Source organism: Polypterus senegalus, chromosome 1, assembly GCF_016835505.1.
Source record: "Polypterus senegalus isolate Bchr_013 chromosome 1, ASM1683550v1, whole genome shotgun sequence".
Lineage (NCBI taxonomy): Eukaryota > Metazoa > Chordata > Cladistia > Polypteriformes > Polypteridae > Polypterus > Polypterus senegalus.
Window position 1 is genome coordinate 27681635 of NC_053154.1, and position 24341 is coordinate 27705975.

The following is a 24341-nucleotide window of genomic DNA, read 5'->3' on the forward strand; positions in this document are numbered from 1 at the left end:
ATTTTTATAAGAGCTTCACCCACAGATACAGTAGACATCCAAAGGGTAGGAGCCATGCAGTTACCACATTCATAGAAATGACTTCAGTACAGTACATGCAATGAGATTAGACAACTTAATCTTTGCATCAAGTTTACAGCACCTCTCCTGGGACAGCATACTTAATGCGCCTGAGCGAGCAGAAAGAGATTGAGAGAGAGAGATAGGCCATCTGTGTCCTAGCCCAGTCAGACACTTTCAGTTAGTAGCTGGGAAAGAGCAAAGCAGGACAAGACGGAGTGAGCTAAAATGAAGAGGAAGGCCATTCCTCAAAAGCATTCAAGAGAGCAGAGCAGGACTAAATGGGCAATGTGAGGTCCTGCTACCTCAGAGTTGTGGTAAACAATTTGCATTGATTGTCTTTACCCAGTCAGACTTATTGAGTCAGAGGATGAAGTTGGAAGGGAGTTTGGTTTCAATGGGATACCAGTTTGGAGAAGTCATGAAAAGATAAGCTTTGATCTTTATTCATTTTTATTTCACCTCTGTTAGCCAGAAGAGTGTTTTATTACCTGATAAATTGTTGTACTAAGACTAAGTAAACAAAAAATCTTTTTGTGCTCCACTGAGTGCACTTCCTTCTTGTTTGAAATAAAGTGAATAACGGGGAGATTGTTTTGGACTTTGTTCTGAAGTGCAGAGATAAGCAATGAAGCAAGGTGTTTGGAGACAATTGCGTTCAAGAAGGCTTGATTTCAGCACCTTGGACCACAAGGCTGACCTGGACCAGGCCTGGGATCTGCTTTTGAAAAACGTCCCCCAGCTTCAACTAAATGCCCTCGACTTCTCAGACCTTTGGGAAGATGAAGGTGTGGAGATTGAGTCTGGTGAAGGAAGCCTGGTGGCCTCTGCTGGGTGTGAAAAGCTGGAAGAGGTTGATGCATCAACTCCACCATCATCTCCTCCTCCTCCTCCTCCTCCTCCACCTCTACCTGAGTCAGGAGCCTGTCCACTTCCAGGTCTTGATGACTGCACAGGACTTTCCACAAAGCAGTCAACGATCCGTCTTCACTGGAATGAACTCCTTTCTCTGCCACTGCTGCCCACAGTCAGTCACTTTGGGCAGCAGACAATCTGGGCCAGGCTGGAGCCAGTCAATGTAGACACACACAAACTGGAATATTTCTTTAAGTCCAAACCAGGAGGACTTGGTGCCTTCAAGGTGAGTAGAAATTAATAGGCAGCTGAGGCGGACATTTTACTGTCCCGTTGACACCCAATCTGGTTTACTCTGTGCAATGTCTTGTGATCGTCCATCTGGTCATTCATACTTTTCCAAACCTGCTTCATTAATTTAGTGCTATAACGGTAGAGACTTTCACAGCAACATTGAGAACAAGGCTGATATGATGCCAGTCCACTGCAAGCATTGTAATGGTGTATGCTCTAAATTGGAGCTGTATAAACTAAATGATTGATTAATTGATTGATTGTCGTGTGACAGATGGGCACCCATCACACAACCCTGTACCTGAATTAGCAGGTTTTAAAAATAGATAGATAGATAGATAGATAGATAGATAGATAGATAGATAGATAGATAGATAGATAGATAGATAGATAGATAGATAGAGTGTAAGGCACTATATAACAGATAGATAGATAGATAGATAGATAGATAGATAGATAGATAGATAGATAGATAGATAGATAGATAGATAATCTATCTATCTATCTATCTATCTATCTATCTATCTATCTATCTATCTATGACCTTGTATTGGAGTAGCCAGATCTATACAATGGAAAGGTGGGTTGATTGATTGATTGATTGACTGATTGATTATACCCCTGCTGCCTAACCCTGTGTTGGAATAAGCAAGTTTACAAAACTAAGAGATGTGAATGGATGATTGATTGTTCGAATGATAGATTATTTGACTGGATGAAAAGATTTGTCTTTCTGTGAAGATTTATTTAATTAGTAACTAACAGTACAAAATTGGACGTGAGCGTCAGTAGGCTTTGCACCCTAGGAATCAAGTTACCCGAACTATTCAATACCATTTCAGTACTTATTTCCTGCTTTGATGCTGATATTTCTGATCATAAAACAGGTCATTACAATAGCAATTGACAAGAAGAATTCATAATTAATTGAAGAATTCCAGTATTTGAGGGTTCCTCTAGAGTGCCTCATTCTCTTGCACAATTTGTCAATGTCAATTTATTTATATAGCACATTTAAAACAACATAGGAAAGCTGTGGCCAAAGTGCTTTACAATAATAATTTGGCTCAAAAACTAATCAGCACATCGTCATCTCATAAACTCGAAGTTTCGAGTTTGGTATTTTTTTTCTGTCAGGCTGTTTTAGCTCTAGACTGTCCTCAAAAAACTGTGATACACAAACAGACAGACACATATCCATCATTGAGATATCAGTGTTTTTGGTATCGGGAACCCTAAAATGTTGAGATCCGTCGAAAACCGGAGATGGAAATTTTTGAGGAATCTAATGGTTTTGCTCCTCCCACATAGATAATAGGTTATGATGGTGGAGGGTGCAAAGCAAAAATGTCCTGACATGTATTCATTCACCAGCTACATTACCTACATGTAACAGAATACATTTAAAATATTTGATATTTTTTGTCCTATGCATACCCTGAGCATTCTTCTTATTCTCTGTATCTTTGTGTCGGTCTTCAACTGGCACTCTCACTGTTGAGCACATTAACGTAAAGCGTTCATCTCATCCTCTGTCATTTTGTGGCGCCTTACACAGTCCCTGTTTCCTTTTATATGTATTTGATATATACACTGTACACTGAACAGTCAAAAAACATAAAGGAACACTTAATCATGCCAGTTCTAACACCAAGTCAACTAAGCTTCAGGGATATCAATCTGTCCAGTTAGGAAGAATAAGGCGACTGTGAATCAACTTCACCTACTTTGGTGCAAATGAAAGAGACAACACATGCCCTGGAGAGGCAACAGCAAGACAACCCCCAGAAAGGGATGCTTTTGCAGACAATTCCTCTCTCCTCTCTCTGGTGTGCCTATTTCTGAAGGTTGCCATGAGGGCCCGACATCATCTAATGGGACCTGTGCTGATAGCCCATTGGTGCTCCATTCTCTTCACTGATGAGAGCAGGTACACACTGAGCAGATGTGACAGATGTGAAAGAGTCTGAAGATGCTGTGGTGAACGTTATGCAGCCTACAGCGTCATCCAGCTTCACCAGTTTGGTGGTGGGTCAGTGATAATCTGACAAGGCCCACCTTGGAGGGTCACACAGACCTCCACATGCTAGGCAACAGTACCCTGACTGCTCTTAAGTACCAGGAGAGCCCTCAGAGCCTTTGCCAGACCTTATGCTGGTGCAGTGGGCCCTGAGTTCCTCCTGGTACAGGACAATGCCTGGCCTCATGAGGCCAGAGTGTGTAGGCAGTTCATGAATGAGAAATGCTTTGATGTCATTGACTGGCCCGCACATTTTACTGTACTCTGCACATAACAATTTTGACCCTATAAACTTATAATCAACACACAATATGTTGCTGATCTTGAGTGCAATGATTAGAAAAATTCAGTGCCTCAGCAAAACACTGAGGGAGACACTGAGCTTTAAATAGCAGTCCTCACATGGCAGTAATTAGCAGCCCACCTAAGCATTTGGCAACTACTGGGAGCCCATCCCGTTTGAAGATATTCTCAGGGGAAAAGACAGCAAAACAATCAACAAATAAAGAGGGGTGTTAGAAGAAAGGCAGCAGAATAGACAGAGCAAGGAGCAGAGCCCCAGCAGTGAGAACTCGAGTATTAAAACACTTCTTATGCAAGTGAATTATGTGTATTTTAGAGTTTTGGGCCATATGATTCAACTTATGGAGTTTATTTGTCATTTTGACATTTGACAAAGCTTATTTTTAGCACCGTTTTGTTTACACAATGTCACAGATATGACAATATAAAAGGGCAACAGCTTTATTGTGCCTTAGCCCTCAATGGATACGCTACAACTTACTGTATGTCTCCTAAGGACACTTGCCTTATTTTTCAAGTAGACCCTAGCGTTAGGTTTGTTTTCTGATTTCTGATATGTTTTGTCCTCATCTTCTGATTAATGTCTTGACTTTTGTGTTATGAAAATATTCATTATTAGTTTTGTAAGGCTTTTCTGTGATAGTTTTCAGGGATATTTTGTATCTATATGGGGGTTTCAAGTATAAGAAATTCAAATATGACCTTAGTTTTGTAATCCAATAAGTATTCAAAGCTGTTAAAATTATTTTGCACTGTTTCTGATGCCATTTTGTTTGAGTATAGGACATGGCTGTTTTGTGAGTCCTGTTGTTAGGCCATTGGAGATCCTTTACTTATCTGTGTTTGTAGAGCGCATGACTTTTTTGCTTACACAATTCTGGTTTTAGGTTTATGATCTATTTGCTCTTGTTTTTTTCATTTTTTTTTACTAGGGGGATTCTCCCCCAGCCTGCACTACGCGCCAGCCACTTCACATCTCTGCCACTCACATTGTGAAGAGGGGGACTGAACGCACCCCAAGGAGATGCAATCGCTCCTTTGAATCCCCCTCTTAAACGGTGATACAATGGGAAACACATACAGTTTTTTTTACCTCCTCTTTGCTCGATCAGCTGCTGCTGCTGCCGTGCCGCATGATCTACATCTCGCATGGTGCACTTCTGTCATATCACCTACGTCCATATATTTGATCTCTTTTCGCTTTTACCTTTTCATCAGTATCGCATTGAGTTTTGATTCCGTGTCTGGAATTACATCGTGACAACGCAACGTATAACTGCCCGTGAGTGAGTATCGTTTCTTTCTCTCTACAAGAAACGTGTCTGGCAATAGCATTCACACAAATGAGAAATGATTTCTCTCGCAGGATTTCACTTTCACCAAACAACAAATCTTTTAATTTGCCTCTTGATTGAAAGCAACACAAATTAGACAAGTCACCATCTTAAAGTTTAAATCCGAACAATATATTCAATCTGTTTTCGCTGTTCCGTTATTTTACAGAGTAATAATTTCCGTTTGTTTGCGCTAATGCAAACTTTACTATCCATTTTTTGAGACTTTCACATTTTCGTACTTTCATTATCTCTAATCTGCTCTGCATGTGTATCACGACAACATTTTTTAATTCTTTATGACATTTTACTTTATCATCTACTCTTTGTTTAATTGGGCATGGTTAAATCTCTCGGCACAAAGACTTGTCTCGCAGGACGTGAAAGTGTCTCTCTGAGAAAATCTTGTCTCGTCTGCTGGATGGATTTTGTAGATGTATTGTTAGAGTCAAAGATGAAATCAGGACAGGGTTGTAGCTTGTTTTTGTAGAGATTATGAAAGCCGCATTTGAAACATAACTGGCAAAGGCTATTAAAGGTTTTCAAAGTAAGTTTGGAAGTTGAGAGTCCAGTTATTTTAGGGATAATAGAAGCCACATAGGGTCATTTTAGGCCAGTGAATGACATCACTTTTTCTTCTTGGTAATATGGAAATTGCAGGGGGACATTTTGGCATTATTGCCGGTTAATGGATGGAAATGTGTAAGGCTGAAGAAACAATTGCCAGCCTACCTAAATGACAAATCACAGTATGACAAAGCCTGGGCACTTGGTCACACAGGACTTCTAGAGTGACATCTGTTAACCTGTGAAGATTTTTTTTTTATAATAGAGAAACTATAATTCTCACTAAATGTTTTGGCTTAGATGAAAGTTCCTTTTGATTTTCCAGCTTTGGTTGTAAAGTCTCTTGTTCTGGTCTTTCTCCTGCTAAAATTGCTAGCAATCTATCTTTAGTATAACGCATTGCTTCTTGATAGCCTGATCAATTTTCAGTCCCTCAGGTTTGACCCTTCTCTGTTTCTGACTTGATATGTCTAAGAAATTGCCTTAGTTTTCCTTTCTAGTGTCTCATAATAAACCTAGACACGTGACATGTCTCTTATCAAGCCTGAGAATGAGCTGATCTTTTTGCTTGCCAGCCAGAGTCCCGCGATGCACTCAAATGTGAAGTAATTCTTATTAGTCTCCTCCCTAAGCCCCACCCCTTGCAGCGCATTTAAAATGAAGGCTGTATGTACTCTCTCTCTTTATTTTTATGTTGCTCAATAACAACAAATAACAGCAGTCACTTCATAGAGTTTATGTCCTGATATTAAAGGCAAGCCACAGAAGCTAAAATGTTAGAGAAGATTGGATTGGGGAATTTTGAGCTTTCTTCAAGGGCTTTCCAAACGCAGAGTCAGTAAACAGGTTCATATAAGGGACGTAATTAGAATATGAGAACTGTAGGCAAAAATCATAGTCAGAAAGCAAAACACAAAGTTTGAACTTCATCTTATACTCTTCACTATATATCTGAAGTCACAGTGGGCTTTTTTAGAAGAACCCTAAGATTTGGATATGTGTAAATCTTAAATAGCGGCACTTCAGTAGCATCATACACCCACATCCAACATGACTTCCCACAGGTCCAGCAGTAACCATTGTTCCTTTAAACAACATGGAGTGCCAGTGTCTAAACCTTACATACTGTTGGTACTCATGAAAATAAAATGATTGTTTAGTAACAAAAAAAAATCAAAACAATAAAAAGTATGAAAATGCTCTTTAATTAATAAATGACTTAACTTAGCTATGCACTATTAACAATAGAAGGAGTGGAGATCACTTCAATATGGTGCTTCTGGGCTCTGTCCTAGGCTTTGTTCATCTCCCCCTCCTTTCATGTGCTGTATTCCTGTGTTCTGTCCCAGGTGAAGGGCAGCAAGGAAGATACGCTTCAGGACTAAGGGTGAAATACTGAGAAAGAGACAGACATTGACTATAACCAAATAAGGGTCTGAACGAAAACACTAACCAAACTTGGGATACTGCTGGAAGAGGTGTTGGTGAAGCCAGCAAGAAACTATTTGTGAAGTGGTTGAAACAAGTGGTGAGGATCCACCAGTTTCCCAGAAGGCAAATGTGAAAACACAGGGTGAGCTAGAGATGATAGATTCAGTTCTCCTCTAGTGGGCGAGTAACTTTGGAAAGTCAGCCCTAATCATTTTAAAAGATGTACAGACAGACAGTCCTTTGGAGGAGTTTGCGATCCTGGCAAGTCAGTTTAGCAGACCACACCATGATGCATCTGGGGCCTCATGCATAACGCCGTGCAAAGAATTCACACTATAACATGGTGTATGGACAAAAGCGGAAATGTTCGTACGCACAAAAAAATCCAGACGCATAAATCTGTGCATTCGCCAACTTCCACGTTCTTCCGCAACATAAATCCCAGTCAGCATGAAAATTAATGCACGTGAAAGCGCCTGTCGCCACTCCAAAACTCCTCCCAGAATTATGCCTCTTTGAATATGCAAATCAATATCAATAGCCCTTAAGCCCAGCATTCTGTGAAAAGGCAATGGCAAAAGCACGGGGGTAAATAGAAGAATTTCAGCGAATACCAAATGGAGACAAAGAAAAATACTATTTATTGGTTTAAACAGTGGTATAAACAACAAAAGGAAGTTGATCGAGTGACATAAATTGTTGGAGAAACTCGAAAGTTCAAGTTCACAAAGTCATACAGCACCGAAATAAAAAAGAAGTTGTCAGATATCAAAGTTGCCGTGAAAAGGCGAGTTGTAGACCACCGTCTGAGTGTCATATGAAAGCTTATTAGGGTACAGAGAAAAAAAAATAGACAGTGTAAAAAAAGCACAAAATCTCAACTTTAATCTTGAAATTTTCACTTTAATCACTTAGTTTATTTTGTTATTAAAGTAGAACATCATAAACTTCATCTTAAAATTGTTTAATTTACTAGTTTCCCAATCCCATCGTAACTAAAGTAGCACGTTAAATGTTTTGTTTTGTATTTGATCTTCTATGTGCTCTATGTGTGTGAATCACTATGTGTTTCTTAAACCGGCTCTCTTCCTCTGACAGGACACAGAATCCATTACATTTGTGATACTACAGTTCTCTGAATTATTAAAATACTGAGATGTATACGTGATATCCTTTTCATGATGATAGGAGTTAAAGCATGTTATTAAACATGGGAACACTGTGGCGCAGTGATTGTTCATGTCTCACACAAGATGCTTCTGCACCGTGCGTGACCTTTGATGAAATAATTTATTGCAGCAGTACTGTCTCTTTCAAACGTATTATCTTCCAATTCCTGTGCTTACTTTTCTTTCTCCAAATACCCAATCGCCACACAATCAGCTCTGTAATAGATGTTAAGCCATCTGTAAGCTAAGAATGCCGATTCTTCAAAATTTTCAAGAAACATTGAAATATCTTCGTAGTACATGTTTAATTATTCTATCCATCTATCCTTCCAGTATCGTGTCAGCACCAGCAAGAATACAGTGTGAGGCAGAAACAATCCAAGAATGGAGCATCAGCTCCTCGCTAGTGCTGCAGCACCATGTCCTCACATGTTTAATTATTAACCATATGGATTATTTAAATTAAGTGAAAGTTTTATCTGTTATAATAAGACTCTCGAGACAGTCACAAAGATTTGGGGTTTTTGGGCCCTGTATTCTGTAAAAGAAAAACCAAGGTCTTCCAAATCTCAAAACAAAACAGAGACATATGTTAGACAATACAGGGAGGGTTGCACGGACATAAAAAGGAGCCTGACCGGAAATTAGGATCATGGAATGCTGGGAAGGCATGGTGATGGATAAGGTTTGGACGTCATCAACAGGGGACCGGAGGGAAGAAAGGAACACGGAAGTGATGATGTTTTGTTTCTGCAGGAGGAATCATGGCGGCGGTGCTTCGTTCTTTCTATGAAAAGAGAGAGAGGTTAGTTCCCCGCCTTTGTCCCCTGGCACGACTTGTCGCAATGCGCGTCGGGTCCTTCAGCTGCTCCCCATGCGCTTGTGCGTGACACTGTTTAATATAATAAACATATTTTGCTGCATTTCATCTTAAAAATGATATCATCATCATATGTGAATACAAACTTTATAAAGTGGCTCAGGTTGTGTAATATTATAACTGTAGTGCAAGTTTACAGTGGGGTGATTGTAATTATAAGTACAAACAGTTTTACAAAAAGCACCTGATGGACTGATTGAGTGTATTTATAGTTCTTGGGATGAAACTGTTTGTGAATCACGAGGTCCGTACAGGAAAGGCTTTAAAGTGTTTGCCGTATGAGAGCAGTTCAATAGACAGCATGGCTGAGGCAGCGTGTGCTAGATGCTGTATACCAATAATTCTTTTTCCGATCAGCTGCTGTAGAGCTGTGATTCCACACTCAGATACAGTGATATAAATACTCTGAGTGGTGCAGTGAGAATAATATGGAAAAAGATGATCCGCTGTGGCAACTCCTAACGGGAGCAGCTGAAAGAAGAAGAAAGTGCAGTGAGAGTAACAAAGCTAAAGCAGCTATTGTATTTAGAATAGTTTGGCCATTCTGTGGACCATTATATTGTTACAGGTTAATTACAATCAAATGAATTAAACTAATAAACAATATGAGGTTAATTTCAGTGTATTTAAAAAGCTGCTTCAGGGATGTTGATCTAAAACAGAAAGGGAAACCACACTGGAACAGTAGCACTGCTTTGACGCTAGGCGCCACCAGTCTGCAAAACAGAGTGGAGAACTTGCGTACGCCAGGGAATGAGCTACCGTGGAAATGTGCGTGGCTTTATGCCAAGTTTAGGCTTTATACATCACGATTTGAATGTGGAAACAGGCTTATGCAACATTTTTGTGGGTACACACCGTTTATGAATGAGGCCCCTGGTCATGATGCTTTCAATAGTGCAGTGGTAAAACTTCATTTATGTTTTGGTTCCTATTCTGAAATTCTTCAGCCTCCTAAGGAAAATGAGCCTTTACAAAGTATTTTTGAGAATGTTGGTGGCGTTAACAGACCACATAAGGCAGCTGGTGATCTGGACACACAGGAGACTGAAGCTGCCAACTTTCTGGACAGGGGAGCCATTGAAGTGACATGAAATGCGACTTCAATTGTTCCTTCTGAAGTCACAACACGTAACGTTTCAGTTTTGCAAAGTATTCACAAACTTGGACATCAAGGTCACCATGCCTCTATCCTAAATAGGGGCACAGTGATGATATCAGATGTACCACAGAATACTGTCAGCAACCTACAAAACACTCATAGAAATGTACTATAACTACACAGACAAGCAAACATGACCAACAACTGTAAAATAAGTGGTGTGGCTGTGATATAGTGAAATATTTTTATTTAAAAATCAGAAAATGTTCAAAAGACTAAAAATTGTCTATCCTGTGTGGTGGGCAGCCAGGGCCCTTACGTGAGAAAGACCATGCACAGGGCATTTCCTCCAGATCACTAAATGGCAGCTCCCCTGGGTTGCTACAGCACCATGGTTTCATACAGGGCATCATGGAAAATGGAACTCTATAACTCATCCCTGTTGGGTCTCATGGGACCCACCAGGGGATGCTGCAGGGATTGCAGAGTCCTGCTTCATTGGACTTCCACCTCACCCGGAAGTGCTTCCAGACCATGCGAACAGGCCACTGGAAGTGCTCCAGGGAGCAGGATAAAAGAAACCTGCTGCCTTCAGTCCAGGAGCCAGAGTCGGGAGGGAGAAGATGAAGTTTGCCGGAGATGGAGGCAGAGAAAGATACAGAAGGGAGAAACAAAGAAGGAGCAAGAGTTGTGTTGGTGCTTTATTTGTACTTGTCTCTGTAGTGGGAAACGCTTGCTGAGAAAGCATTCTACACAAAATAAAAGCTTTTATTTGTGCTGCGTCTGTGTGTGTCAGGTGTTTGGGGTGCTGGAGTGCCCCCTTCAGGCCACACCTGTTACATTAATAATTATTGAACAGTTAAAGGACTGGAGGAGGTGGGAAAGTAAAAGTGAAATCTTTTCTCAGATAGTTTTGTACCTTTCTGCCCCGTGTATCTCAAGTGCCACCTGGAGCTTTCTCACTCATCTAACAATACTTCACTACTTCTCCTGTGTTATAGTTTCCTGCCAAGAGAACCCTTGTTCACCAGTCAACCACACAGATAGATAGATAGATAGATAGATAGATAGATAGATAGATAGATAGATAGATAGATAGATAGATAGATAGATAGATAGATACTGTAACAATAGAATAATGAGGCAGTTTTTTAATGAGAATGTTTCAAAGCCTACCCATATTCATCGACAAAAGTCAATCAGAATGTATTGTGTCGACCTTTATGCTGATTTAATGATGACTTCACAAATTGTGACCTGTTAAACTGCACCACCTAACAAAGGGTCACCACAACATGGCAATGAAGCCACAAAATGGGAGTGTCTATGGGAAAACAAAATGGGTACGTTCAAAATATTTCAACACCTGCAAATAATTGATTTAGTGAAAAAATGATTGCCAAAATCAGGTTCTGTATGCTTCAAAACACCAAATTCGCAAGAAACCGTCCAGAAAAAAAACATAAAATGTAACAAAAAAAGTTTTAAAACAAGACTAGACAATGGAGAAATATTTCATACAAACTTAAATAAATACACATGAATAAAAGTACTGTGAAATGGGACAATTAATAAACAATAACAATATGAAATTTAACTATAATGGGTCGCAGAACCAAAACCCCTGTCACAACGGCAGAACACCAAGGTGTAAATAGTAGTTTATTAACAAGGAAATACCTCTTAATAAGCTTCTCTTCACAATATACAGTAGAATTGTCCACAATTTCTCTTCCCTGTGTATTTCCCTCTTCCTTCCACTCTTCTCAACAAGCCTTGTCCGCCTCATCCCGAATCCAAATCCTTAGGCCAAGTGGAGGGTTCTCTTTTAACTCTGGACCCACGAATACTTCTGGAGCTAAATCTATTGTCTCTGGGGAGCCAGGCAGGACCACAAGAGTCCTTGTGCTGTCAGTATCTGAGAGCTCCCTGACAGAAACCGGGCAGGGTAGGCCCCTGGGAACCCAAGTCCCATGCTGCCCTGCAGGTGTCCATACTGCGGATCACCAGATAGAATGATGCCACCCAGTGTACAGGGGGGGATTCTTTACACATATCAGGCAGTCACCCACTGCCCTCACGTTCCGGTTACCCAATTCCAACCAGAGTGTCCCTCCGTGGTAGCTGGGACACCAACCCTGGTGTGGGTGCTTCTGCGGCGTCTTTCTGTGTCTATGTCCTGGTATAGAAGGGGAATATCAACACTCCTGAGCTGACCTTCTATTCCGATGGCCTCCTGGACAGGCGAAGGTCCATCACAGTATTTATTTAACTATTTCTTAATTGATTTATTTCAGTAACACCACACAACAGCAAATAAGCACTGAAATGAAAACAGTTACTTTCGCTCTTTAAAGTTGAGAGTGTGGGTTTTAGCAGTTTTACAAAAAAAAAGGTGCGAAACAAATCAACCCCCTGAGAAGAAAGAGAGTTAGGCCAGCAGAGTGAAACTTTAAGCTGGTAAAAATAAGTAAATAAATTAATCAATGAATAAAGATAAATGGAGTAAAAGAGGGGAGAGAACCTGCTTCCTCAATTTAAATGCTTATTCTAAAATGTTATTGATCAGATCCTGACAGGTTTTGAAAACGTTCTGCACAGATCCTTTAAGTGCAAATTAGAATTTTTCCAGTTTCAAATTGTATATAACATTAGTTACACACTGACTTAAAAGAGGAGAGTTAGGATTCTTCCAATTGAGCAAAATAAGTCCAAATGTCAATAATCAAGTAAAGACAATCACAGTTTGTTTGTCCTTCTCCATCTGTGAGCCCACCAAACACAGCTGTTAGTGGGTTATAAGTGATTGTGACACCAAGGCTGTCTGAAATACATTTAAAGATTTTGGTCCAGAATGATGTTAATTTGGTGCAGGCCCAAAATATGTGGCCCAGTGAGGCTGGAACTTGATCGCAGCGTTCACAGGTTGGATCTTGCCCTGGAAACATTTTGGACAATTTTAAATGAGACACATGCATTCTGTGCATTGCTACTTTAATTGTTCATAGGATGGAAAGACTTTGTCTATGTGCAGATCTCTAACTGATTTAATCCCAAATGTTTTCCAGACATTAAAAACTGCATATGTTTGAGAGGGTGGTAAAAGGTGGTTCTCGTGCAGAGGTGCCACAGATAAAAGCTTCTCTATCTTAAAATACTTCCTGCATAACCAATGTAGGAAGCAGGTGTTGTTTTGAGTGGTAAGTCAGCAATAGAGCAGACATAAACCTTTTGCCATTAAGTGCCTCATTTATAGCAGAAAATTCAGCTGTAGACTCCTAATGATATATTCTGAGTTTCTTGAATTAAAGTCACTGCTAAAGTCATCTTCTTGCACTTGTACCCAACGCGCACAGCCACAGCTTTGAGCCTGCACATGAGCCGCAGGATCACAAAGTCAAGCAAAGTCCACTCTGGAGATGATTCACCAATCAAAACAGAGTATTCGTTAGAGCCCACCCTCTCAATTCTGATGATTGACAGTTTTCATTTCAGTCCTGTTGAGTGTGGTGTCACTTAAATAAATCAATGAAGGAATAATTAAATAAATACATAAAGAAATAATCCTTAAAAATATATTTTGTAACACATTTAATTATTTATATTCACATTTCACATTGTATTTATTTATGTATTGTTCCATTTTTATTTATTTGTGTATTTATTTAATAATTTTGCCATCATTTCATTTGTAGGTGGTTTATAAAATATATTTTTCTTATTTTCTTTCTGAAATGCAAGTAAATCGTTATTTTTCTTTTTCTTTTAACAGAGCAAAGGTGGTGCACAGATGTTCCTGAATGTTCTGGACCTCAGAAGAAGCAATATCGTCAACATCGCTCTGAGTTCATTACCAGCACCTCACATAATCCGAGAAGCTGTCCTTAAAATGGACGAGTGTGTTCTAGATAGAGAAGATATCCAGGTAAGTGTTTAGATGTGTAAACTGCTTTGAATGCCAAGTCAGACTCAAGAAGCAAGTGTAGCAGAAGGTGTTATAATTCTTAGTTTTTGCATTTGCTCTTTCAATTGCACTGAGAAGTATTTTATTATTGTATTTTTGTATTTTTTATTATTATGTTTTGGTCACCGTGTCTGCCTTTGCTCTTTCTGGATGCCTCTCTATTGTTTAGGCAATCAAGGGACATTTCTAACATGTGCCCGTTGTGTGAAGTCATCAGATATCCGCTATAAAAGATTGGTGCCCAGAATCTCAGGTATCCCCCTTCACATCAAAGAAATGTTAAGAAAACAATTCTTAACTTTATCAAGTTTTCCTTGTTCCAAATCTAAGCATTACAGAATATGTTTTATAATATGACAATCAAACATAAGTTTCAGTAAAATAAGTAAAAGATTTAAAATACAATTAATCCTCTCTCTTGCTACACTCACACACATACATGCATATATACTGTATATATTGTGAATAAAGGCACTATACCTTGTCCGACCCGACACAGAGTCACACTGAGGCACATGGAAAATAAAACCAATATTTATTTTTTCTTCACCTGTGGGGCACACAGACAATACACAGTCCCAAGCACACACACAAATACCAAGCACTTCTCTTTCCTCTCTGGAACCACCACTCCTCCCTGGCAACCTTATCCTCCAGAAGTGCTCCAGGTGCTTGATCGCCGAGTTCTGGCTGCACTTCCAGGTGTAATGAACATGTTGCCCATAGGGGCTCAGGAGTCCTGTGACGATGCGGGTTCAGCTCCATGCTCCCCATCAACCTCCGTCTTTCTCTTTCCGTTCCTTTCTTGTTTTTTTTCTCCTCCCTAGCCAACTCGCGCTTCTATATATTGAGGGAGGCCATAGCAGCTGCAGCACATTAGCAGCCTCAGGAACAATCATGGATGTGGGCAGTTTCTCACCTGTGCACTTAGGTGATCGCCCTGAGATCCGCTACAGCCACCACGCCCCCCCACTAAGCCGTGAACACGGTGATTATTCATTTAACTAAAACTGGCCTCTGCTCAGAGAGCTGTGGACCCATAACACTACAAGTCCCTAACACAGCAACCCCTGGCGGTGTTTGCGGGACCCAACATGGCTGCACCCAACTCCAATTCCCTTGGAGCACTGTGGGAAACCGAGGCACTGCTCCAACCCAGGGGGGCAGCCATCTAGTGTCCAGGGGGAGGTATTGCACTGTCCAGGGCTGCTCCCCTTTGAATATAGTGTGCAGGGGTGTCCCGGCTGGGCATGGACCCCAGCCGCATGCCACAATGTATACATTTAAAACTTGGCATGAGACCAGACCTGTTTAGTGAGACAAGATGTGACCTTCTCAGAAAGACGTTAGAAAGACACTTTCACGTTTCACAGATACACTGGCCAGAGCTCAGCAGAATCATTGTTGAATGACATTAATGAAATCTGGCCAAATTCTAAAGAAATTCTGCCCAGTACAACACAAAGAAAATGTGATTTTGTTTCAGTTTTAAATATATAAATACTAGTGACTGGGAGCCCGATCGAATCAGGCTATAAATTCTACGTTTGTGAAATCCATATTTTCTCTGCAAAGAATTATTTGTTTTTTAAGTCCTTGAAATGATTTTGTTATCATGGCACTGATTTGTGCTTAAAATAGACCTTTTAAACAGAGCTGCGAGATGTGAATTCAGCTCTTCTGCGCACCTCATTTGACTTTTTCTGGCAAACAAATTCTCAAAACAAATCATATTTTACGACTCTAATCAGAGTCGGAGTAATAATTATGTTGGCGTGGTCATTTTAGATCTGAGATTGGCTAAAATTTAAACAATGACCGTCGTTAATACCCAGCCATCATTACTCAGTTTGCCAATAGATGTCAGAAGGACGGATGCCAAAACCGAACTGCCCAAAGATAGATTTCAACGTACTAAGCAAATGGCGATACGTTCTAAATTACTTATGGTTCCGGAGCTGTCGAAAGGTTTAAGTCAGACGACAATGTTAGTCGTGGAAAGTACACCCCACCAAACCAACGTTCCAAAAACCAACCGAACTTACTGTTATCTGCTCGAACCAACACCAACTTACTATACTCGGCCGTCCAGCAGCGTCACTGAAGCATTCAAACATTCTTAGCCAATAATGCAATACTGCGTCCGCGTTTGCCACGTTATGTTCTAACTACAGAGGCAGAGTCCCATTGTGAGGTTCTAACTTGTATTGAGTCGAGGTATTGACGTGAACATCATACATATGAATAGTATCAAATTATATATAAGGATATCATTTTCCATTAAGGTAATGGAGAGTGCAACAGAATTCTTACAAATTGAGCAGAATTTGTTGACATGATAACACGGTAGCACAGAAAATAATGGACAGTTTATCAAGAGATAAACTAAGCTTACAAATCCAAAGACAACTGTAAGAGGATTTGCAATGAATTTAAATCTCCCTCTATCTGACAGACAAGAAACAATATTTTCCTAAAAGGGTTTCAGTTTTTGCCAGGCCTTAACACATGCCCAAGCAAGGCAAGGGCTAACTAACATCATTCACAATTAGGGTAATCACTAATAGAGTTTCCATCATTTTTATTTGGAGAGTTGTGTCTGGTGTACAATTTTCAGCTAAATTATAGCAAGTTTTATACAAATTGAAGAAGAAGGAATATTGTGAGTTTTTCACTCACTCCTTTCCTGAGATATTGATAGAGAGGGCTCTTTCTCACCATTGCTGAAGGTCATCCATTAGTACACTCCGCGGCAATATTTGATAAAGTCAGAAAATGCTGTTAGTGTTGTTCTCGTTACTAATTAAACTATTTTCAAGTATGAGAGTTGGTGCTGATTTCTTTTCCCTATCACTTATCCCTTTTGGTTTTGGCAGTTTGCAAATTCTCCTTCTGATTTTCTGGTTTAGATGGTTGCCTGTGATTGCTCGTTTATCCTCCCACTTCATCTCCTGTTCCCTTTGCTTCACCAAATTTGAAGACATGCTTACACCATCCACAACAGAATCCCTCACCAAACCTCCCTCTAGATCATCATTTGATTTTGATAGTGGAAAATCGATTACAATTGGTAGCAATTCTCCAACGGGGAGCTCCCCGCTCTGCCAATCATCTTATGTCTTGATGACACCACAAAATGCAAGACTGGGTTGCAAAAAAGTTCAACAAACCCTGCTGTAGACGAATAAAAAGCATTTGATTTAAATTCTTAAATAAATAAATGCCTTTTTCACTTTTTAATACACTAGTAACGGCGCACTGCATGATAACGTGCAGTGAATACGCTTGACTTCATAGTTTTCATCCTCTTCCTCTGTAAGTTTACCATTCGGTTGCTCAGAGGCTGATGCGCTTGCTGCTTCCTGAGCAGCTCTTCTTTTCTCCACCCTACAAGTCGTCTTCTCCTGTCGGCATCTTTTCGTGTTAAAACTGATTAAGTCAGTGTTTGTGTTGCAATTACTTAGTATGTTTTCTTTAATTTAACTTTAAAACTAAGTCTTCAATCTGCCTCAAGAATGATTTAAGATATGAACAAGTAGGGGAAGTGAAGGCGAAAGTGGTAAGAATGAGAACGACACCCATACGCATGTGCCGAGAGATGATCCTACCATAAAATAAAAATAAAAAGAGGGATAATCTTGTTGGTCAATCATCAACCCGAAAGCAGATAGTTGATGTCGCATATTATACGTGTACCAAATTTCAGGTCAATTGGTCAAACGGTTTGCGAGCTAAAGGTGATTTAAAATCTGGGACAGCCATGGTAGCGTATTATATAAGAAGATATTAACATTATATTTACAAAAATACTATAATTAAATTGAAATAATAAATATACTTTTGTTTATGTAAACGTCACCTGGATTTTTGACCAGTCATCTGAACCAAATAAATTTTACATATCAAGCAATTGTTTCATTTTAAACATCATTTTTGGTGTAGTTTGTGGAGTATTTATAAGCTGTTTAATGTCACTTGTTAGCAAGCATATTATTTGAAAATAAATTAAAAATGAAAATAGAGGTGGGCCAAGTGTACTGTATCTCAGGGAGAGTATTTTGTGGGTGATTACATTTTGGAAATGTTCTAAGAAATATACGATTTCAAACAAAATTCTTGATATTTTTGGGTAACCCCTCGTACGCTAACCTTCATAGTTTTATATTATGGCAATAAGTGTCTCCAAAATACTCAGCTGTTTCTGAGGTGACATACCAGTCATCCATTCACTCATTCATTAGTTCATTTTCTTAACCTGGCCAGTACATGCAGCCAAAGGTTACAATAGCAGAAATCGCTCTATTAAAGTCTTTGTGGCACTGCATGCTGTTATTGCTGTCATGTGCCAAAAAATTAGTAAATGGCTGTAAGGAAAGAATCAGCCCTCCCTTCAATTTCAGTCCATAACAAGAGGCGCTCTCTCATAAATGAATGATTTATAGTCACCTGTTAACCTGTGAATGTGAAAGAACGCCAAAGTAGAATGCTTGGATGAAAATGAGGAGACTACACAAAGCAGTCAGCCTGGCCAGGAATCTGACCGATGATCAAGTGCCATAAGCTGGCAAGATACTCTCCATGCCACTATGCTTACCTCTTAAAGTATGTCCTGAAATAAAATATGAAAATCCTTTGATGTATGAAACAGACTTAATAAAATACCACATTCTAATAACCGTTGACATGTGTAGATGATTATCTAACAGAAGAAAAAAGATAAAGTAATAGGAAAGGCATACTATAGCAGAAATATATTCCACCTTTAAAATTAAATGAATTAAATGAACGAATGCCAAAATTAAAGTGAAAGTATAACTGCAAATAAATCTGGCTATTTAAATGGGACATTCTTTTTCATAGGTATATTTTTGACTGTAACACACGAGTTTCAGTCTGATGCTGTAATGAAGTAAAAAATACGAACATGTCTAGCACTTAGTATATGAGAAGATGCTAAAGTAAAGCTAAATTAAGCTCAAACAATGAAAAGCACTTTCATTTTTTCTCTGGCGGCACGGTGGCGCAATGGTAGCGCGTCTGCCTCGCAGTAAGGAGACCTGGGTTTGCTTCACAGGTCCTCCCTGCGTGGAGTTTGCATGTTCTCCCCGTGTCTGCATGGGTTTCCTTCGAGTACTCCGGTTTCATCCCACAGTCCGAAGACATGCAGGTCAGGTGCATTGACGATCCTAAATTGTCCCTAGTGTGTGCCCTGTGGTGGGCTGGCGCCCTGCCCGGGGTTTGGTTCCTGCCTTGCGTCCTGTGTTGGCTGGGACTGGCTCCAATAGACACCCATGACCCTGTGTTAGGATATAGCGGGTTGGATAATGGATGGATGGATGGATTTTTTTCTCTGAAAACTGGAAAACAATTTACCATACAATTTAACATCAACAACAACAACATTTATTTCTATAGCACATTTTCATACAAATAATGCAGCTCAAAGTCCTTTACATGATGAAGAATAGATAAATAAAAGACAAAGTAAGAATTAAAATTAGATAACACTAATTAACATAGAATAAGAGTAAAGTCCGATCACCAGGGAGGACCAGAAAAAACAAAACTCCAGATGGCTGGAGAGAAAAAATAAAATCTGCAGGGGTTCCAGGCCACGAGACCACCCAGCCCCCTCTGGGCATTCTACCTAACATTAATGAAACAGTCCTCTTTGTATTTAGGGTTCTCTTGGAGGGACTTGATGATGACGGTCATGACTTCTGGGTTTTAGTCCATCAATGAAGGACATCACGGTGCTTTGATTAGGTGGTGATGGCGCAGATCGCCACCACAGAAAACCGGAAAAAGAAACAGAAGAGAGAGTAGGGGTCAGTATGGATTTTAGAGCCACCATGAATAGTTATTATAATGAATTGAATATACAGAGTATCAGGATTAAATGAAGGTGAAGTTATCAGAAAGCCATGTTAAAGTAATGTGTTTTCAGCAGTTTTTTTAAAGTGCTCCACCATAGCAGCCCAGTGAATTCCTTTTGCCAGGCTATTCCAGATTTTAGGTGCATAACAGCAGAAGGCCGCCTCACCACGTCTTTAAAGTTTTGCTCTTGGAATTCTAAGCAGACACTCATTTGAAGATCTAAGGTTAGAATTCACACTATAACATGGCGTAAGCACAAAGGCGGAAATGTGCTTACGCACAAAAAAATCCAGATGCATAAATCTGAGCGTTTGCCCACTTCCACGTTCTTCCACTACATAAATCCCGATCAGCGTGAAAAGAAACACACGTGCACACGCCTTCTGTCCCGCCCCATCTCATCACAGAATTAAGGATCTTTGGATATGTAAATCAATAGAAATAGCCCTTAAGCTCAGCATTCTGTGAAAAGGCAGTGGCAAAAGCATGGGGGAGAAATAGAAGGAGTTCATCAAATACTGAGTGCAGGCAAAGAAAAAATCTGTTGGTTTAAACAGTGGTATAAACAACAAAAGGAAGTTGAACGAGTGACATAGAGTGTCGGAGAAACTCGAAAGCTCAAGTTCACAAAGTCGCACAGTGCGTGAAATAAAAAAGAAGTTGTGAGATATTAAAGTCGCCATAAAAAGGCGAGTCACATCCCACCGTCTGAGTTTCATATGAAAGCTTATTAGGGTACAGAGAAAAAAAATAGGCACACAGTGGGAAAAAATACATGAAATGTCAACTTTAATCTCGAAATTTCCACTTTAATCACGTAGTTTATTTTGTCATTAAAGTAGAACATCATAAACTTCATCTTAAAATAGTTTAATTTACTAGTTTCTCAAATCCCATCGTAACTAAAGTAGCACATTAAATGCTTTGTTTTGTATTTGATCTTCTATGTGCTCTATGTGTGTGAATCACTACGTGCTTCAGGGCTTTCTCTTCCATTACATTCGTGATATTACAGCTCTCTGAATAATTAAAATACTGAGATGTATACGTGATATCATTTTAATGATGATAGGAGTTAAAGCACGTTATTAAACATGGGAACACGGTAGCGCAGTGATTGTGCGCGACCTTCGATGAAATAATTTATTGCAGCAGTACTGTCTCATTTAAACGTACTAATCCCCAATCCTGTCCTTACTTTTCTTTCTCCAAATACCCAATCGGCACACAATCAGCTCTGTAATAAACGTTAAGTCATCTGTAAGCGTAGAACGGCGATTCTTCAAAACTTTTTTTTTTTTTTTTTTTTTTATTAATTTTATTGCACTCCATACAAAGCAATCAAGTTTTTACAAAAAGAAAAATAGAGTTAAGAACAGATCGATTCTTCAAAAATTCTTCAAAACTTTTAAGGAACATTGAAATATCTTGGTAGTACATGTTTAATTATTCTATCCTTCCAGTGTCACGCCAGTCCCAGCAAGCATACAGTGCGAGGCAGGAACAAACCGTGAACGAAGCACCAGATCCTTGCTAGCGCAGCGACACTGTGTCCTCACATGTTTAATTATTAACAATATAGACTATTTAATGAAGTTAAAGTTTTATCTGTATAATATAATCAACATATTTTGCTGCATTTCATCTTAAAAATGGTCATCATCATGCATAAATACGTGCTTTATAAAGTGGCTCAGGTTATGCAATATTATAACTATAGTGCAAGTTTACAGTGAGGTGATTGTACCTATAAGTACAAACACTTCTACAAGGAGCACTTGATGGACTGATGGAGTACATTTAGAGCTCTTGGAATGAAACTGTTTCTGAACCGCGAGGGCCGTACAGGAAAGGCTTTGAAGCGTTTGCCATGTGAGAGCGGTTCAATAGACAGCATGGCTGAGGCAGCATGTGCTTGATGCTGTATACCGATAATTCTCTTTCTGATCAGTTGCTCCGAGTGGTGCAGTGAGAGTAATATGGAAAAAGATGATCCGCTGTGGCAACCCCTAACAGGAGCAGCTGAAAGAAGAAAAAGAAGGTGCAGTGAGAGTAACAACGCTAAAGCAGCTATTGTATTTAGAATAGTTTGGCCATTCCATGGACCATTACAGGTTAATTACAATCAAATGCATTAAACTAATAAACAATAATTAAAATTATTATTTATTATTTATTTATTTATTTATTAATTATGATTTATTAATTAACTGCAGTTAATTTCAGTGTATTTATAAAGCTGCGATAGCGATGTAGATCTAAAAAAGAAAGGGTAACCAAACAGGAACAGTATCACTGCTTTGACGCTGGGTGCCGCCAGTCTGCAAAGCTGGGAGCAGAACTTGCGCACGCCAGGGTATGAGCTACCGTGGGGTTTTATACATCTCAATTTGAACGTGGAAACAGACACCATTTATACATGAGGCCCCTGAACATCGGCACAAATTGATGATCATACACAAGCCTGGTCTACAATAAAATTTAAATCTTGCATTACTTCTTTATTTTCCCTGCTCTGTGCTCCAGTAAATACACTATTATCAATACACTAATAATCCTGTTGCCCTTCATTCACTCAGAATATGGAATCAATGTAGGAAGCACTTTGAGACAGGGAAGCTCTTATCTGTTGTACCTCTAAATGACAACCACTCTTTTACACCCTCTTAAACAGTATTTAATGTTTCGAAAAAATGTCTGGGATTAAAACATTTAGAAACTTGTACCTAAATACTGCTTTTTCATCCTAAAACTTCTCATCAACACAATTTTTCCACTATTTCAAGCTAAAAACTTGCTAAGCGGAACCTGCCCAATTTTCCTCATCTCCACTTATTTCTATTTTAGAAGAAATATTGATCAGTCTTGAAGACTCTGAAAGCATCTCTACAATTTATAAAAACATTTTTAAGTCCCTTCCTTTCAAAGATCCCAGAGTACAATGGGAAAAGGATCTTTCACTTAATATTTCAGAAAAGGAGTGAAAGGCAGCTATGCACAGAATGCACTCCAGTTCCATATGCACAAAGCACTGAATTAATTCATCTTAAAATCTTTTATTGAGAGCATTTATCTCATTTAAAATTGTACAAAATGTATCCAGGGCAAGATTCAACCTATAAATGTTGCAATCGAGCTCCAGCCTCACTGGGCCACATGTTTTGGGTATGCACCAAATTGGGATTGTTTTGGACAAAACTCTTTGAATGCCTATCACACAGTTTTGGTGTCACAATCCCTCCTAATCCATTAACAGTTGTGTTTGGTGGACTCCCAGATGGGTTTAGATTGAAAATAGAAGAACAAACAAATCGTAATTGCCTTTACCTCAATATTAGTATGTAGTCTTATCTTGCTCAAAGGGAAGAATCCCAGCCCACCTCTTTTAGTTCAGTGGGTAACTGATGTCCTATACTATCTGAAATTGAAAAATATCTAATTCTCACTCAGAGGATCTGTCCAAAAATGTTTTAAAATACAGGATGTTCTAATCAATAACATTTTAGAATAAGCTTTTATATTGGGAAAAGGATACTCGTCCTTCCTTGCTGCTTTTAAAGATTTGCTTTGTTGGTTGACACTCCTCCTTTCTTTTGGGTGGTGGTTGAACTTTGGTTTGTTAAGTCTGATTTGATTGTATGGATAGTTATTTACTTTTTATTAATCAATAAAAAAATTAAAATAATCTATCTATCTATCTATCTATCTATCTATCTATCTATCTATCTATCTATCTATCTATCTACATTCATTGTTCAACTCACAATGTAGTATTATTATATTAAATTGGTATTCATTTTGAATACAAACCTGAATTACAAATTGTTAAAAAATTGTTTCCTGTTCTTACAGAGAATGATGGTGCTCATACCCTCTGAAGAAGAGATGTCCTTGATCAAAGAGGCAAAGAAAAAGAATCCCAGCTTGCCCCTGGGCTCTGCTGAGCAGTGTCTTCTGACCATGGGGTCTGTGCCTGACCTGCAGGCAAGACTTGATTTATGGACTTTCAAAATGGATTATGACAGCCTGGAGAGGGTGAGCCCACTTGACATACTTTCCATTTCAATCTGTCTAATATATAGTGCCTTTCATATCACTCTATGTATAACCATCCATCCATTATCCACCGCTTATCCGAGGTCGGGTCACAGGACTCTATGTATATTATCTGTTTATTGTATATAACAGAAAACATCAAATCAGCTGCAGGGAAATATCAGTGCAAATAAAACTGTTTTATCTGAGTAGCAAAGAAAGGCTTAGTGAACAGAAGGACAATTGTTTAAGTGCTCTTGGGAATTACACAGAAAAACAAAACTTTTTGGGTTTTAATTGTTTTTCTGTTAACTAAGGTGAAATAGTTTTCACTAATGAATCAATCTCATGGCCCTGACACCCACAAGAATCCTGGCCAAAAAGTGAATTTAAATGTGAAAAAGAATCTGACAATATTATCATAATGCTTTTATATATATATATTAGAGG

General features: G+C 39.1%; 1 protein-coding gene across 1 annotated transcript in view; it reads left to right on the forward strand.

The window, feature by feature from the left end:
• The first annotated feature begins 240 nt into the window (after window positions 1-240).
• The window catches only part of LOC120523653 (FH1/FH2 domain-containing protein 1-like), a 49462-nt gene continuing 25361 nt past the window's right edge, over window positions 241-24341 (forward strand). Inside the window, exons 1-3 of the mRNA XM_039745167.1 lie at window positions 241-1201; window positions 13788-13940; window positions 23709-23891. Coding sequence (XP_039601101.1) covers window positions 689-1201; window positions 13788-13940; window positions 23709-23891 — 849 coding nt within the window. The 5' untranslated portion in view covers window positions 241-688. The remainder of the gene's footprint in view (window positions 1202-13787; window positions 13941-23708; window positions 23892-24341) is intronic.